Consider the following 19520-nt stretch of genomic DNA (forward strand, 5'->3'; position numbering starts at 1 on the left):
CATTTTCATATGGAGAAAGTAAATATGGATTTAATAAACATTTATCTTTATAACTGAGGAACTAATAATACTCCAGAACTGATAATGGAAATTGGTTATGTGCAATTACATTTCTTTTATGAACTATAACAAAATATGTGGACTTAGAGCTTTGGTTCACTTAGCTACCTACTGATTGTCTTTGTGAGTGGATAGTCACAGTGTATTTTTAAATTGAGCTGTGTAAAATTGAAAAGACTTTAAAAGATTTTCAACTTTGTCAGATTACTATAATTATAAATAACCTAGTTTTCTCATGCTATCTTTCATTATAGCATATGCCTGAAAAATTAGCAAATAAAATTTTAGTGTAGGCAGCAGTATTAGATACTTGTCTGCATATCTGAAACTAATTCTTACATCGTCTTATTTTGAAATAGAAAAGTCCAGGAATAGTCACTCTGATAATATATTTACTATTTTTAAAACTGGGGAAGAAGTTTAGAGGGGAAAGAAGAGAATGAAAAGGATAGTAGTATGCTCTTAAGATTCTCCTCCCCTCTGATTTCTGCCTCTTCCTCTGTCATGTTTAGGGTTGCAAATTACCCCTATGCAAACCTGAATTAAGCAAAGACAGAGCATTTTCAAGGAACTTTACTGAGTGCTAGGTTAAAAGGGTTTCCTAACCTTTGAAAGAATATGCCAAATTATAATGATAGTAGCACAACTGATAAGAATTTCAGTCCGGAAGCTATAAAGAAACTTAGACATCTTCAACAATATTATATATATTCATTCAGCTTGCTTACCTTTAGACAAAAGATGGTGACTTCTCTTCCTTGATAAAGTACATTTAATATTTGTCCTTTACTGGAAGGGGGATATGAGATACCAAAATTCTGATTATAAATTCTTCAGATAACTCAGTTTTAGGCAATTGTTACCCTTTATTGCAAGAATAGATATAAATTTGTGACATTTGGTACATTTTAGTCATTGAAAAACAGTGGGGAAACATTTAATCAGGCTGTTCAAGGCACTGAGTTTTTTTGTCTCCTTTGTCTCTACTTTCCAATATTTGCTTTTGGCAACACTCTAGTTCAGTGGTTCTCAACCTGTGGGTCGTGACCCCTTTGGGGGTCGAACGAACCTTTCACAGGGGTCGCCTAAGACCATCTATGAAAACACATATATAATTACATATTGTTTTTGTGATTAATCACTATGCTTTAATTATGTTCAATTGGTAACAATGCAAATACATCCTGCATATCAGATATTTACATTACAATTCATAACAGTAGCAAAATTACAGTTATGAAGTAGCAACGAAAATAATTTTATGGTTGGGGGTCACCTCAACATGAGGAACTGTATTAAAGGGTCATGGCATTAGGAAGGTTGAGAACCACTGCTCTAGTTGTTCTACATCTAGAAAACTAGCAGATGAATGCCATTTGCTGATTTAGCAAATCTTGTGTGGTTCCCAAAAGCAGGACAGTTTTATTGAAACTTGATTGTATTATATCCTTGTTAATTAACTCATGGGAAAGATGGGAAAGGTACCAGGGTAAAATAAGAAAATATAAGATATATTTTCATCATAAAAGAGAAATTAAAACAGTAGAGTCATGACAAAGTTTTTAGAAAGTAAAGAAGTTGTCATCAACCAAATTTTTGTTCCTTGATAGACTGGTTAGAGAGAGTATAATTATCCCCCAAGTAATTTTACAGAGATTTAAATACTTTTTTATTAGTAATTTACCCTAATATCCTAATACACAGTTATACTGAAATGAAAAGAAGATATTTGAGTAAGTATTTTCTCTCTCTCTTTTTTTTTTAAAATCAATGTGTTTGAACAGAAACCAACCTCACGGAAAATGTACTTATCTGGATATGGTGTGGAGTTAGCAATTAAGAGTACAGAATACAAAACACTGGATGATACTCAAGTTAAAAGTAAGTTTTCTCTCTGTATTTGAGTAGAATGAAAATTTGGAGGTTTATATCCTTTTGTTTTTAAAAAATTTTCATAACTAAAATTCTACTCATGTTAAAAGAGGCTGTTGACGGGGTAGACATATTTTTTTGAGTTTGAAGTTTTGCTTATACCCAATGGCTTACCAACCATTTTTATTTTTATTTTGAATTTTTTTAAATATATTGTTATTGATTTTTTACAGAGAGGAAGGGAGAGAGATAGGGAGTTAGAAACATTGATAAGAGAGAAACATCAATCAGCTGCCTCCTGCACACCTCCCACTGGGGATGTGCCTGCAACCAAGGTACATGCCCTTGACCTGTATCAAACCTGGGACCCTTGAGTCCGCAGGCCTGCGCTCTATCCACTGAGCCAAACCGTTTAGGGCTTACCAACCATTTTTAGAAACATATTTCAAAATGAGAATATAAGGTACACTGAGGCATTAGACAGAAATGCTTATGGCTCCAGGTGACTGGCCCAGGAGCTCTGCCTGGCCTGATGTGCCCAGCCACCCACCAGGGTGAGGGTGAGGGGTCTAAGAGATCAAAGGCGATCAATAGCTCAGTAAATCTGAAACTCATCGGTAATTCATTTGCCTTAGGAGTGTTTGTCTGAATATTCTATATAATAAAAGCCTAATGTGCAAATTGTCCCCTCGACTGGGAGTTCGACCGCTCATGATGACGTGTGCTGACCACCAGAGGGTGGCACAGAATATGGTGGGCGTCGGCTATGCACTGTGCCACTCGCCGGCTACCTGGGGGTGGGGGTGATGGGGATGGAGGTGCGGTGAGAATGCGGGGTGTCCGCCAAGCTCGCTCTCACTCCCCCTGCTACCCTCCCCAGGGATGCCAGGGCTTGTGTGCTGGGGAAGCCCCCGTGCTCAGGTTCTGGGAGCCCGTGAGGAGCCCACCCTGCACCCGGCACGGCCTCTTTCAGGTGAGCCAGGCCGCAGCCACTGGGACCACAGGGGCTGGTGAGGCTCCCTGTGGGCTCATGCAGAAGCCGGTCTGCAAGGCCGGTCAGGAGGGAGCGCACTGCCCCCCTGGCTTCTGTGCAGTGCCACTAAGTGGCCCAGAGGCCCACGCTGCACCCCGGTTCGCAGTTTCTAGCTGTACTCACCGTATCTCCACATAGGGACTCAGGCGCCATGACTTAGGCAGAGGGGGCTGCCTGGGGACCCAGGGGCCCAGAGGTCAGCTGGGACCTGCCCTTCCACACCAGATGCTTGCACTTTGATCACTGGTCAGGCCTAGGGACCGCACCCATGCACGAATTTCATGCTCCAGGCCTCTAGTTTATTTATAATGAAGTTAGGTTGATGGCGTTTTTATTTTCTTTCTTGAAGTGGGGTGGGGGATGTTTGTTTAGATGAAGTAGCTTGGTTAGATTTTTGACCTACAAACTAATCTGCTTGTATTCCTGGGTACTAAATGAATGCTTTAGACCAGTGGTTCTCAACCTTCCTAATGCCGCGACCTTTTAATACAGTTCCTCATGTTGTGGTGACCCCCAACCATAAAATTATTTTCATTGCTACTTCATAACTGTAATTTTGCTACTGTTATGAATTGTAATGTAAATATCTGATATGCAGGATGTATTTGCATTGTTACCAATTGAACATAATTAAAGCATAGTGATTAATCACAAAAACAATATGTAATTATATATGTGTTTTCATAGATGGTCTTCGGCGACCCCTGTGAAAGGGTCGGTCGACCCCCAAAGGGGTCGCGACCCATAGGTTGAGAACCGCTGCTCTAGATGAAGGACTCTGGAAAAGAATTTTCATATACTTATGAAAATGTTTTATTACCTAATTCTTCAGAAATTTATATCTGATTCTTGGTTAAGAGTTTTAAATTCTTTTATAGGCTCTCAGATGTGGCTTCTGCTTCAACTTTGTTTTTCTGTTCAGGATCTGGTCCTGCAAACCCTGCCCTGATTGTAGACTTAGCTCTAGCTGCTCCTACTGAATGTGTTTCCAATAAAGATCTGTATTACTGTGATTTAAGTCTTGTTAGTTAAAGAGTTGCTGGAAAAGTATAGTAGAAATAATATTCAGGTTTTATACATTTCCTTATAGTTACATATCCTATCTAATAAAAGAGAAACATGGTAATTGGCGTATGACTGTTACCCTTCCCATTGGCTAATCAGGGTGATATGCAAATTAACTGCCAGCCAAGATGGCGGCTGGCAGCCAGGCAGCTTGAAACTAACATGAGGCTTGCTTGCTTCAGTGACGGAGGACTCCAACGTTCCCCGCCTGCCGCTGCAGGCCTCTGAGCTGGCAGTTTGAAACATAGTTACAAAAATAGAAGCTAAACAAAACCCCAGAAACCAGCTTTCAGCTAGCCGGGATCTCAGACCTGGAGTTGATACAGAGTTTCGATTGTAGAACCTAAACAAACCAGATACCTGCTTTCAGGAGCGGAGGCCTAAGAGCTGGAGCCTCAGAGCTAAAGCTGGCTCAGAATAAAAAAGAAAAAAAGAAAAAAAGGAGCAGTTGGGACCTTCAGTCCCAGCCTGAAAACAGCCCTCAGCCCCTCACCCAGACCGGCCAGGCACCCCAGTGGGGACCCCGACCCTGAGGGGGTGTGACCAGCTGCAAACAGCCATCATCCCCTCATCCAGGCTGGCCAGGCACCCCAGTGGGGACCCCCACCCTGAAGGGTGTGTGACCAGCTGCAAACAGCCATCATTCCCTCATCCAGGCTGGCCAGGCACCCCAGTGGGGACCCCCACCCTGATCCGGGACACCCTTCAGGGGAAACCAGCCAGCCCCCACCCATGCACCAGGCCTCTATTCTATATAGTAAAAGGGTAATATGCCTCCCAGCACCGGGATCAGCAGAGCTGCAAGGTCTCCCAGCACCGGGATCAGTGTGACGGGGGCAGCGCCCAAACCCCCTGATTGCCTGTGGCTCTGTTCCTGACAGGGGAAGGCGCCCCAACCTCCTGATCAGCCCTGCTCTGTGCCTGATAGGGGGAGCTCCCCAACCTCCTGATCGCCCTGTGGCTCTGTGTGTGACAGGGTGCGGCGCCCTAACCCCCCCACCCCACGGGCCCTGCTCTGTGTGTGACAGGGTAGAGCCATAACCTCCCCATCGGCCCTGCCCTGAGTGTGACAGGGGCGGCGCCCCAACCCACTGATCGGCCCTGCTCTGTGGGTGATAGAGGGCGGCGCCCCAACCCCCCCCCCCCGGGCCCTGCTCTGTGTTTGATGGGGTAGAGCCATAACCTCCCCATCGGCCCTGCCCTGAGTGTGACAGTGGCGGCGCCCCAACCCCCTGATTGGCCCTGCTCTGTGGGTGATAGAGGGCGGCGCCCCAACCCCCTGATCCGCCCTGCTCTGTGCGTCATAGGGGGGAGCTCCCCAATCCCCTGATGGGCCCTGCTCTGTGCGTGACAGGGGGTGGCGCCGCAACCTCCCCATCAACCCTGCCTTGAGTGTGACAGGGGGCGGTGCCCCAACCCCCCAATCAGCCCTACCCTGAGTGTGACTGAGGGTGGCATCGCAACCTCCCAGTCCTCCCTGCTCTGTGCATGACAGGGGGCGGCACCCCAATTCCCCAATCGGCCCTGCTCTGAGCCCGACCAGGGGCTGCACCTAGGGATTGGGCCTGCCCTCTGCTACCCGGGAGCAGGCCTAAGCCAGCAGGTCATTATCTCCTGAGGGGTCCCAGACTGTGAGAGGGCACAGGCCAGGCTGAGGGACCCCCTCTCCCCCCCGAGTGCACAAATTTTTGTGCACCGGGCCTCTAGTATTTTTATAATGCTTTATAATTTAATATCTTATTTAAGTCATTTTATTTAATGCCTACTCCTTTTTTAAGACATGTAACATATACTAGTATAGTAACATAAGGCATTTTCAACCTGTCCTTGAGCCTGTAGAATTTTCTTTAAAAAGTGAGGTGATGTCAGGCTGGTGTGGGTCAGTGGATTGAGCATTGTCCCATGCACCAGGAGACAAGGTTTGATTCCTGGTCAGGGCACATGCTGGGCTTTTGAGCTCAATCCCCAATAGGGGGCGTGCAGGAGGCAACTGATCAATGTTTCTCTCTCATCACTGTTTGTCTCTCCCTCTCCCTTCTTCTCTCTCTAAAAACATACAAGATAAAAACATAATAAATAATGAAAAGTGAGGTGATCACATGTATTATCTATATTACATGTACTATCTATATTACAAATTACATACTAAATTCTGTCATCGCCCTTTTGTATATATACTAGAGGCCCGGTGCATGGATTTGTGCACCAGTAGGGTCCCTTGGCCTGGCCTGTGGGGATTGGCCTGAAACTGGCTCTCTGACATCCCCTAAGGGGTCCTGGATTGCAAGAAGGCGCAGGCCAGGCTGAGGGATCCCACTGGTGCACGATTGGGGCCAGGGAGGGACCACAGGAGAGCTCCAGGGTGTGTCCGGCCTATCTTACCCAGTCCTGATCGGGGCTGGCTGGCTAGGGAGGGACCGCCGGAGGTTGGCCAGCTGGGGAGGTACTGAAGGAGGGTTCCAGTACATGTCTGGCCTGTCTTGCCCAGTCCCGATCGGCCAGACCGAAGCAACAAGCTAACCTATCAGTGGGAGCGTTTGCCCCCTGCTGCTCAGTGTGCATCATAGCGACTGGTCAAATGGTCGAACAAATGGTTAGACACTTAGCATATTAGGCTTTTATTATATAGGATTTGGAATAAATTGTCTCTCCATTCTAGTTGCCACTCCTTTAGTTCAGTTCTTTTTTTCCTCTGTGTACATGTATCAGCTTCTAACTGACCTTCTCTCTGATCTTTGGTCTTCAGTACCCTCAACCCCCAACCTCCAAAATAAATTAATCAGTTTAGTCTCCACAGTGCTTTCAGATTGGATTTCTTGTCATGGAAATCTGACTTTGTGACTTCACTGGTTAAAATCACTTAGTGGCTCCCTGTAACCTCCCTCCTGAATTTAAGCATGGTAGCATAGCAAAGAAAGCTGTTCACACACTGGCTTCTTTCTGCCTTATCACTCTCCCTCGGCCTTCTCTCATTTATATCATCTGATCCTGCAACACTAAACTATACAGAATGACTTCATGTTCCCTGGATACATCCATGTGTGACTCCATGCCAAGCCCTTATGGCCACCACAGAGTACTTTCATCTCTTTGCATATGCCGTTCCTTCTGCTGACACCTTCCTCCGTTCTCCCACCTCTTTCATTACATCTAAGGCCTACTCATCTCTTCAGACATATGCCAGTCAGTAACTCTGAGATGGTTGCCTATCTTCCTGTTTTGTCAGAGGTTTTTCCTTCCCTATATTCCATAGGGCTTGTGCTTTCTTTCAGAAAAGATTTACACACTCTATTAAAATTGTTTATTTGTCTCTCTCCTTTTCCACCAAGTGGAGTTTGTGTCTCCCATTTCTGGGGTCTATCCCATTAGGCATTATGCATCATAGTAGCCAGTCAATATATTTGCTTGATGAATGAATGAACGAAAAGGAGGGAAAGGAAGACTACATCAAAGCACCAAAGGTTTTTAGTTGTAGTTCTAGAGATCCAGACCTTCACAAGAGTAAGAAAGGAGAAGTTTAGTTGATGAGCTCTGACAGACTCTGTTAGAGAGCAACCCTATGCTGTAAGAAGTCACAAATTCTTATAATCCCAAATGCCTTATGTATATACCACTCACCACACTGTAAACTGCAGTTATTGGTAAGTAAAGAAGAAGTGAGGGTAAGGGATAGGAATATAAAACAGTACATCTTTATATTTTGAGACCATGACTTTTTTCTAAAGATTTTTTGATTATTTTTAAAGGCATGAGAAATATGCAAGAACTATATTTGTTAGGGCTTGGATCTCTTTCCTGGTTTAAGATCTCAACTCAAGATTTGTTGCAGGCCCTTTGGTTTATCATTCTGGTTATAAAATAGAACATTTTTTAATGCTTAACTATTTAATAAATCAAGCCCATTTAAAAAGAGAGTGCACAAAATCTCATTCTGGACTGTGGTGGAGTCCTTCACCCACATAGCGGATGCTATCTTTCTTGGGTGTAGCACTCTCCTCTTTATGGCATCAGCCTGGGGAAATGCAATAGCCCCACCCATTAGGCTCCCAGTGGTCCCATCCTTTGGAGCTTGCACCCTGCTGAAGATACAACTGCCCATGCCAGAGTGTAGTGGTCCAGGCAGACTTAGGGGGTATTAGTGACTGAGTTGTATGGCTTTGGAGCCAGTGCCATGCCCCCCACTTTCCTGTGAAGCTGAGCTTGGTGGCCTCCCTAGCATGGGAGATCTGCTAGCTCCCCCTTCCAGGCTCCTGGTGGCCCCACCCTCCTGACTCCCACTGGGGCCCTACCCTGCTAAGCTCAGGCTCCAGGCAAAATGTGCAATAGGCTGAGTTGTGTGGTTAGAAGACATGGACCATTTATTTTCTCCCACACCAGACTGGTGCAGAGCCTTCCCTTAGTTTGTTTGGGACTGACAAACTCTGCTGGCCTCACCCTGACAACTCCCTGTGACCCCATCCCACCACATAGGTTTGTGGGCATCCATCAGGGGGACAGCTAGACTTGTTATACCCTAGGACTTTGGCTGAGTGGCCTCATAACCAGGACTGGCACCATGCTCAAACATGTATCAATCTGGTAAGCACCACTCACGCCTACCTGGTGATTCACTGAGAACCTCCTTATGTAACTTGAGTACCACCAGAGGCGGATCTAGGGGACCTTGGGCCTTTTGTTGATCAGTCCCTGGGCTTGGTGCTGGTGGAAGCCAGCCTTGGTGTGAAGTTTGGTCATTTTCATGCACACCAAGGCCCAGCAGAGGCAACCACAAACTGGCTTTGTAATTTCAAACAGGATGCCCAGCAGAGGCAACCACAAACTGGCTTTGTAACTTCAAACAGGATGCCCAGGGCCACTCACAGGCAACGTCTGGCATTGACCTACACCAGCTCCCTACCAAGAGGCCCAGGAACAGATATATACGCAGACGACATCTGAACAGGCTCTGGTTGGCCCCACAAGTGGCATGTCTAAAGGGAGATCTCAGGAGGCATCAGACCACACTGAGGCAAAATCTGCTTTGTGTGATCAACACCTACACAGCAGCTCATACTCTGTGGTTGGAGTCAATCCTCAAAATCAGCCAGCCTGAGGGTCCTTCCCACACATGAACAGACCAACAGCAATCAAGATTCAATTACAACAGAAGGCTCACATACCCTGCACAAGGGACATTCCTGGAGCACCCAGCTCATGTGATCAAGGCGAGTGTGCCATTGGTCTTACAGGACACCTACTACTTAAAGCCACCCTACAGAGACATAGCAGATTGACTTAATACATAGGGACAAACACAAAGAGGCAACAAAAATGGGGAGACAAAGAAACATGCCCCAAATGAAAGAGCTGGAGAAATCTCCACACAAAAAAACTATATGATTTGGAGGCAAGCAATTTACCAGATATGGAGTTCCAAAAAAATGGTTATAGGTATGCTCAAAGAATTTAGTGAGAACTTAACAGCATGAAAAAGAACATAGAAACCACAAAAAAGAACCAGTTAGAAATGAAGAATACAATATCTGAAATGAAGAATACACTAGAAGAAATAAATAGTAGGTTACATGAAGCAGAAGTCCAAATCAGCAATTTGGAAGACAAGGAGAAACAAACACCCAATCAGAGCAACAATAAAGGGAAAAGAATTTTTAGAAATGAGGATAGTTTAAGGGACCTTTGGTACAACATGAAGCGTAACATTTGCATCATAGAGATACCAGAAGAAGAAGAAAGAGAACAAGGGATCAAAAACCTATTTGAAGAAGTAATGGCTGAAAACTTCTCTAAACTGGTGAAGGAAAAAGACACAAGTCCGGGAGGCACAGGGAGTCCCAAACAAGATAGACCCAAAAAGGCCCACCCCAAGACACATAATAATTAAAATAGCAAAAATTAAAGACAAAGAATCTGAAAACCAGCATGGAAGGACCTGATGTAAGTGAAATAAGCCAGCCAGAAAATAGACAGTACTATATGATTTCACTTATATGTGGAATCTAATGAATCAAAGAAACTAACAAATAAAATAGGAACAGACTCATAGATAACAGACAATAGGCTGACAGATGTCAGAGGGGAGGGGTTTGGGGCTGGGTGAAAAAGGTGAAAGGATTAAGCAAAAATCTTATGTGTGGAATCTAATGAACAAATACTAGTGAACAAAATAGAAATAGAGCCATGGATGCATGGAACAGACTGAGAGCTGTCAGGGGAGAAGAGTTGGAGGACTGGATGAAAGACGGTGAAGAGATGAAGCAAAAAAACATATATATAACACATAGAAAAAAATTTCTATTTTAAATAGAAAAAATTCTATTTAAATCTGAAATGGCACTGTGTCTTGAGTTCATCACACATCAGACCATAGTGTGATGATAGCCAGAGGGGAAGAGGGTGGGAGTAGGTGGAGGGGGGCAAAGTAGGGATAAATAGGTACAGAAAGAGATTGCTTTGGGCGATGGGTACAGGATACAGTGTGCAGATGAGGTTTTGTGGAATTGTACATTTGAAACCTGTATGGTTTTTTTATTTTATTTTTTTAAACCTGCATGGTTTTGTGAACCAATGTCACCCCAATAAATTCAATTTAAAAACAATAAATAAAAAGAGAGGGCACAGTCAGGAATGCAAGCATGTGCACATGCAGGTACATTAAGCTGATCCATGAAGGAAACAAAGTAAAACAGATGTCATTTAATTTCATTTTGAAGTCTCCTGATATTTGATTACATACTGTTTTTCCATTCTGAGAGTGTTTTTATTTTATTTTGGTTTTGTTTCCCAAATATAGCTGTGACTAATACCACCATAGAAGGTGAGATTGAAACAAATGAAGTTCAAGGATTTTTCTTTGGGAAACTAAAGTAAGTCTGAAATGAAGTAAAATGATATTAATATACTCTTACATGTGCTTTTTATGGGAATTAATTCAATATGCTCTGTTAGCTTATGTTTCACATTTTAAAAATACACATATAATTGTTTTTATTTATTATAAAAGTAATACACAGTTAATACAAAAAAAGCACAAAATTGAAAAGTAATCACTAATTCAAGAGTGTAAGTATGATTAGACAATAGGAATTGAAAATGATCAAAGTTATCTCTGGCAAAAAATCTAAATCAAAATTTATAGAATATTTTATAGATATAATAGGTTACAAAAATTATGGTTAATATTTAGCATGAGCCCTAGCCGGTTTGGCTCAGTGGGTAGAGCATCGGCCTGTGGACCAAAGGGTCCGGGGTTCGATTCTAGTCAAGGTCACGTACCTTGGTTGCAAGCTCCTCCCCAGCCCAGGTCTTGGTCAGGACTCGTGCAGGAGGCAACCTATCGATGTGTTTCTCTCAGATCAATATTTCTCTGTCTTTTCCTCTCCCTGCCACTCTCTCTAAAAACCAATGGAACAATATCCTCGGGTGAGGACACACACATACATATTTAGCATGAAAAAAAATCATAATTTTTACTCCTCAAAAGAAGAGAAAATTTATTTCCCTAAATTTCTGTGCTGCAGATTCCCATATTAAAAAGCTTTTAATGTCTCATCGTAATTTCATACCCATGTTTAAGTAAACTTTGAACAATTAAAATTGTGCCCCCCTTTTTTTCCTGCATTACTGATTGAAGACAAGGAATAGGATGGTGAGTACTCTCTGAATATTCATGAATGGGGATCATTGTAGCTTTATATTTTCTCTTATTTCCAAGAAGGGAAAGTTTATGATTCCAATATAAAGGCAAAATTAATGAAAACAAAAAGTGATTTTATTAATATCTTTAGTTCATGTTTAGTATTACATAAAGGACACTTAGGACACTTATCTACTCTGGTGAGTAGATAACTATATAGAGTGAGGGGAACATTTTTGGAGACTATGCTAATTTATACAGATGACTGAGTTACAACTCTAAACTGTATTGGCCAAGTGGTATACTAGTGGTCTTAAAAAGTTAATGCATCTTGCAGAATAGATTTATTCTAATTAAGGTATTTATTTAGTAGATAACAAAACATTTTTATTTCATTTTCAGCTGTGTCTCAACATCTCAGAATCCATAGTTCTGTTCTTTTCTAAACATAAATTTTTATGGGAATAAATTGTGCATCCTCCAAAAAGCCTTTGGAATCCTGGGATATTAGTTTTTTAAGAGGATATACTCAAAGTTAGTTCTTATACCATTACTCAACTGATTTAGGGAAAAGTAATTTTTTTCTTTAAGGTATTATATGAATAATGTATTTTGACCTGAGTTACATAAATAAATTTAGCATTGAAAATTATTGATTATGATTAAATATGAAGAACAATATATCTCTTACAAACTTAATATTACTCCATTACTTAAAATTTTGAGAAATGAGGGGTTAATGTAATTTGTGGTGATTTTTTCTGAAATTTTGTTGCTTTTTCATTATGAGACCAGTTGTAGTCAATCTTGATTCATTTTCAATATGTGGTCCTACATTTTAATCAAATTGCAAGATATTGACACTGTAGTATATTATTTGTTGTTATCTGTAAGATTAATGCATTTCTGAATATATGTTCTGTGTATTTATTCTCATTTCACTTTTTAATATCTTCATTTCTCTTTTCTCCTGAAATTATTTTATAAGTTGTGATGGTAGCTAAAATATTTTTTTAAAGGAATTCTATTTAAATCTGAAATGGCACTGTGTCTTGATTTCATGAGATATAGAAGATTATACTTTAGATTGTATGTATAGTAAAATATCATTCTACTACATTATTATTTGGCATTCTCTAAAAATACCTAGATGTATTTAATATTAGGCAAAATTATCTTATGTTTTTTATACATTTTATACATGGAACTTTTCAGAAATAGTGTAAGCTCTAAGATTGTATAGGGAGCATTTATGTTTTTCCTTATAAAATATTTTTTATTTTAAACTGTAAAAGCAATACTTTTAATTTATAAAATGTTAAAATAAAAAGTATATAACATAAAAACTAGTAATTCAGCCCTCACCCTTGGGACCCTTATAGGTAATGTTAGCATGTTAACAATTGAGAGAGGTTTTCTTTTGTTTATATATTGAAAAAAATAGACATATATCTCCCTCATTTATTTTTAAGTTCTGTGGATATAGTTGCATCATGACTTATTCTTTTAATGATGAACAATTAGTTTATAACTAATTTGGAAGAGTTAATTTCGAAAGCATACTGCTTAAATAGTGATTTATAGTAGGTGGTGATAATTAACATTACTTACTACTTTAATGCAGAGAAAGATATTCAGATCTCAGAGATAATCTGACAGCATTCCAGAAATACCTGATTGAGAGTAGCAAAGAAATGATGCCTTTGAAAGTCTGGGAACTACAAGGTATAGTATTTTACTTTAACATAGCAGTTTGGTAAATGATCTCTGTTTTATTTAAGAAGCTTTTATATAACATGATATAAATTATTTTATAGAAAGTAATAATTACTGTGATGTAAATATAAATTATTACATTACTTCTTGTGGAAATAAATATTTAATAAAAATGTTATCCATCAACCAAATTATATTTTTTATGTCTGTAAGACTTAAAATTATATGAAGTGTAGTTATTTGGTATTATCTAATCATTTTTAAAGTGTACACTGATTTAGCTATATTAAATCACATTTCACGGAATCTATAACATTGATTAAAAATCCTAACTAGTAGGTCAGGAGAAATCACATATAAACTTTAGTTTTCTTCTATTTAAAATTTGGATCTTAATAGACTGACTATTGCACGTTTCACTATTCGCTTAGAACAGCTTCTGTGCTGACATCCCATAAGCAGATATTTTATGGCCAAAATTTAGTTTGGATTGAACAATAACTCCTTTCAGCTTGTACTTTTTTAAAACTTGTAATTTTTAGTAGGTCATGGGGTCATGTTTTTTTGTGTGATCCATAACTTTCATCACATCTGTCATCAACTTTTAAAACTTTCTAACAGCTTATTGAGATACAACTGACATGCTATGCAGGTTATCTATTTAAAGTATATCATTCAATGGGTTTTAGTATATTTTCAGAATTTTTAACTGTCACCACAGTTAATTTAGAGTATTTTCATCACTCCAAAGAGAAAGTACAGTAGGTCCTCGGGTTACGTCAGAGATCCGTTCCTACGGCGAGATGTAACGCGATTTTAGCCGTAAGTCAGAACCCACCTACATAAGCACCTACATCACTCACATGGAACACATACACAGCAGTAATAAAGTGAAACAGTAAAAATAAATTTAAAGATAATAATTCCTGACTTTTACTTGTGGTAAATAAATAATAAAAAAACATAAATCACATATGTACATACGTCAAAATGACGGAACTTTATTTTTTTTAATAAATAAATGGGAGATGGCGACGTAACCACGAAACAACGTACGTTGAGTCTGAAGTAACCCGAGGACTGCCTGTAGTGTACATGTTAACAGTCACCCTCATTTCTCCCAATTCCTCCAGCTGTAGGCAAGCCCCAGTCTACTTTCTTTTCCTTCAAAATGTACTCCAAGGGACCCATAATTTAGAAATTATAGCTGACAGAGGCTTTTGAAGGCTTGTAAACAGAGAATATGCATAGTCAGCTTACTTTTAATTAACCTTCGAAGTGTCTGTGTAAGGGATTTGAATGGACTAAGAACAAAAAACCTAATTAATACATCACTGAAGTAGTGTAATGAGGGGTTGAACTATGACTATGGTAGAGGCATAGAAAGGAGAGCTGGATTTGGCAAATATTTAGGAGATAAAGGAGTTAAAAAATGGCATTAATATATCCAGCTGAGAATATAAAGCATGGGAGCAGGTTTGTGTGTTGAATATAGGGCCCAGAAATAATGAGACTGGCATTACAATGATTGACTTAAAAGGGATTGTGACATATCCAGATGACAAGGGCTAGCTGTGGGGTGAATATAAAGTCCTTAAGCTAAAAGGAGAGGATTTTAAAAGTTTAAAATCATAGCATCAAGTTGTTTAAAAGGAGGGGGTGCCAACTGAAAGTGGGGAGTGACCAAATCAATGCACAAGGAAGGGGGCTATGGTGCTCGTCTCCGTGTGGACAGTGGGTCCCATGAGGAGGACATGGCGGGAGGATGAGAAATGGAAGAGTTCATTATAGAAGCTAAGGAAACACATGTTCAAGAAAGAAAGAGTGATCAGTACCTTTTCTTTTTCTTTCTTTTTTTTTTTTTATTGATTTAACACAAAATTATTGAGTGTCTGCTAGGTTTCAGCCATGTCCCTACATCCATGGTTTCATAATTTTGAGCTGAGACCTACATAGTAGTGAATATATTTTATATTGATACTCATACAAAGTGTATAATGCCTGAATACATAAGTATGCTCAAAACCAAAAAAAAAAAAAAATCTTTAGCATATAGTATGTATGTTTACTACATTTTATCTACTCCAACAAAACTTCCTTTTATTCTACCATATTTCATTAGAAAAAAAATTCACATTACTCATTAACCTGACTTCACTGTTAACTCATAGGTTCCAGCTGACATTTTGAAAAATACTAAATTCTGAAGATAAAATGAAGAATTAAAACAGATAACCATGTTTTCTTCAAAGGATCTTAGATAAACAGAAATAATTTCAAAAACCAATATAGAAAGTACCATTTTAAGTGCTGCCAAGTCAAGATACATAGATTCTGAAGGGTATATGCCAAGAAGATCTGAATTGGTGTGGTGGGGCTAGGGAAGGGTAAACCGAAAGGGGAGGCTTTCTCCAGAGTGATGATTGAATTGAAATTTGAAGAGGGTTTGGAATAAATTTGAGGGTGGATTATTTAGAGAAAATACAAAAGATCTTTGTGAGAGGTTGGATGTGAAATGGGAGGGAGAAGGAAATATCAAGAACAACAGCTATATTCATGGTTTGCCCAACTGGAGGGACAATTTTGTGGTATTTGCTGAAAATAGAAGACTAAAGAATACCAGGTTTGGGCAAAGATGAAGCGGGACTATCAGAATTTCAACATGCTGCTGTTGAAATTCCCAAGTGGTAAAACCAATAAGGTATTTAAAATAGGGGTCTGGATTTTAGAGTCAAAGTGTAGGTGTTAAATAGCAATTTATGAATCATCTAGGTATGGAACAATTTAGACAAAAGCAAAAATGTTAATAGAATCTGTTATTTAATTTCTTGTTATTTGCACTCTGATTATATAAGTGAATTTTCAGGGGCCTTCAAATAAATTACATGTAGAAAATTGATCATGTGAAAGGGAATTACACTCATGTTATAAGAAGTTTTAGAAGACTAGTTATGCTATCAACCTGAGTAAAAGATAGTTGTCCATGCTCATAGTATTTAATGATGGCGATTGATGATGATAAAAATATTAGCCAATACTATGTGTTTGGCATAGTAATGGGCTCTTTATATGCATTATCCTAATTTTTTTTAATTCATATAATATAGATATCCCACTCTCCCAGATGAGGAAACTTCAAGAAATGGACACACAAAATAATTAAGCACGTATCAAAAATACCTAAAACAAGCAGGTCTATCTCATTTTAGAGCCTAAATTCTTCCTTTACCACTATATTGTACTGTTTTTTAGTATAACATTGTGTAGCCAAATGCTGTTAGGCAACATCATTGATCATATATTTCCCTCAAAAGAAATACTCTTCTATTAGTTGTTATATCATATCAATCATGTAAGTAATGACTCTTAAGGTTTCTCACTAAAAAAGCATATATTCCTAAATGTATGCATACCAGTTAAAAATTATGTTGCTTATAAATGCCTTTAATAGTAATAGAATAATAAGAGACATAACATAAATGGTCTTATTTATTATTTTACTGTTCATTCACTCATTCATTCATCAGTTTTTGTGGAGTACTTATCTATAAGGTACTTTTTTTGTGTGAAAATATTTAAATTCTACTTTGCTTCTGGCATATTGGAGACCGCCTATAGTAAGCCACAAACATTTTTTTCTTCCATAGAACTGTCATTTCAAGTACAATAATGCTAAGTTTAGTATTTTATTTTTATTGTAGTATAAAAGTAGGACAATACTGAAAGAGTATTTCCTGAGTTAAATACATTGGGTCCTTCTAAAAGTTTTCATAATTACTGAGTTAAAAACATTGAGTCCTTCTAAAAGTTCTTTTCAGAATTGGTTCTTTAAACTTTTTTTCCCTTCCTCTTGTTACTCTTTTTTAACAAAGCCTTTTCTTGCCTATTTAACCTAAATATAGAAAAAAATTGCTTTGCATCCACATTTCTTTTCATATATCTTTTTGAAGTTATACTATAATTTGTGGAAAACAAATATTAAGTATTAAATGATAATTACTGATTTATAAGTGTAAAGTTTACCATAATAGGAAATAAGTGATACCTTTCCATTTAAAAGTTTTGAAAAATGCTAAATATAAGGGTGTCTCATCCTATCTAATAAAGAGATAATATGCAAATTGACCATCACTCCAGCACACAAGATGGCTGTCCCCATGTGGACACAAGATGGCCTGCAGGGGAGGGGGCAGTTGTGGGCGATCAGGCCTGCAAGCGAGGGCAGTTGCGAGGGACAAGGCCTGCAGAGGAGGGCAGTTGGAGGGACAAGGCCTGCAGGGGAAGGCAGTTGGGGGTGACCTGGTCTACAGGGGAGGGCAGTTGGGGGTGACCAGGCCTGCAGGAGAGGGCAGTTGGGGGCGACCAGGCCAGCAGGGGAGGGCAGTTAGGGGCAATCGGCCGGCAGGGGAACAGTAAGGTGTCGATCAGACTGTCAGGGGAGTGGTTAGGGGGTGATCAGGCAGGCAGAAGCGGTTAGGAGCCAGCGGTCCCAGATTGTGAGAGGGATGTCTGGCTGCCAGTTTAGGCCCAATCCCTGTGGGTCCCAGATGGGAGAGGGTGCAGGCTTGGCTGAGGGACACACACATACACACACACACATTCACACACACACACACACACACCCATACACACACCCGTGCACGAATTTTGTGCACTGGGCTTCTAATGTCTATATAAGAGTATGTGGTCAGAAGGGTTGAGTAAATTACTTACATTACATGGAAATGTCTATAAAGGTATGGCATTATGCTAGATTTTTTAATGTTCTTTTTCCCTTCTAGATCTTAGTTTTCAAGCAGCTTCTCAAATAATGGCCACTCCAGTTTATGATGCCTTAAAGTTAATGAAAGACATTTCACAGAACTTCCCCATAAAAGCCAGGTATAGTAAAGTTTATTAGTTTGATAATGACCAGAATTCTTTCCATTAAACAAAATTTATGAAAATAGCTGGTTTCATTTAACATAATGTCAGTTAATTCTAGTATAAATAGTGTTTATGAAATCAGGACCTTTCTGTATTATGTATGTTGTTGTTTTTTACCGGAGCAGAATATTGGCTTGTACATGCATGTGTGTATGTACTGCAAAATAGAACTCTTGAATTAGAGGCAAATAGAAAGGAAAAAAAATTCATTAGACATACATATACTTAAATATAAGCAGCAAGACATGACAATCCAAGAAAAAGTTTGTTTAAGCAGTAAATAAAAGGGCATTTTTTTTTTCTGTTCACCATGGAGGATGTTGAAAAGTATTATTCTAAATAAATCTATGCCCAAAGTATAGCCAAATCTTCTTGCCATTTCAGATTCCAAATAAGTAGTAAGGTCTTAATTTTATGAAATAGCTTATGGAATACTTTTTGCCAATAGGTAAACAATATAGATAATTCAGGTTTCCAGGTATTGTAAGGATTGACAAAATCATAGGACTTTGATGCATTTGTATTTGGATCTGGAATGACAGAATATAAAATTACAGGCAACCGGTAAAATATAAAGTAAGTTAGCTTATATTGAATGCATACAACATGTGACAAGTGAAACAATAGAGGAATCCTTGGGCTCTCAGCATCCCTTCTTAAGCAGTGGATGCTTGCTAGGCTTCTCTCTATCTTAAACACTCTTTTCTGCATTTATCCACAGTACATTTTACTGAATGTTAAGTAGATATTCTTTACCTTGGTAAGATAAATAAAGAGTACATAGTTGACCACAAGATACCAAGAACCTTTTCATGGTACCCTGAAAATACACAGGTTTGTCACTTTATTTACATATTAAGAATGAATATATTGCTATGACTCAATTTTAATTTAAACAGTCAAAAATTTGAGAAGTCAGTATTATGAAACATAAAATATGTATGTGTGTATAAATATTATGTTTAGCCACATTGCTCCTAATTAAGTGTAACTTTTGAAATTAATTGATTAAATACAAATAAAGTTAAAATAATTTTAGTTTTAAGAAGACAGTTGATTCGTTTTTTGACAGTAAGTACCACTATTGCGTGGTTCAGCTGCTACACTCTAGTTTTAATTCATAGTTGGCTGTTAAAAAATATTTACAAACTATGCTAACACTGCTTAATGGCTACATTGAGCATAACTCTAAAACACTTGGTGAACAATTGGTAA

At 39.2% G+C, this 19520-nt stretch overlaps 1 protein-coding gene across 1 annotated transcript in view; it reads left to right on the plus strand.

The window, feature by feature from the left end:
- Positions 1-19520, plus strand: part of UGGT2 (UDP-glucose glycoprotein glucosyltransferase 2) — a 183750-nt gene that overhangs the window by 29365 nt on the left and 134865 nt on the right. Inside the window, exons 6-9 of the mRNA XM_081083210.1 lie at positions 1845-1941; positions 10821-10893; positions 13288-13388; positions 18161-18260. Coding sequence (XP_080939336.1) covers positions 1845-1941; positions 10821-10893; positions 13288-13388; positions 18161-18260 — 371 coding nt within the window. The remainder of the gene's footprint in view (positions 1-1844; positions 1942-10820; positions 10894-13287; positions 13389-18160; positions 18261-19520) is intronic.

Source organism: Myotis nattereri (assembly GCF_964212035.1).
Source record: "Myotis nattereri genome assembly, chromosome: 2".
In the NCBI taxonomy this organism is placed as follows: domain Eukaryota; kingdom Metazoa; phylum Chordata; class Mammalia; order Chiroptera; family Vespertilionidae; genus Myotis; species Myotis nattereri.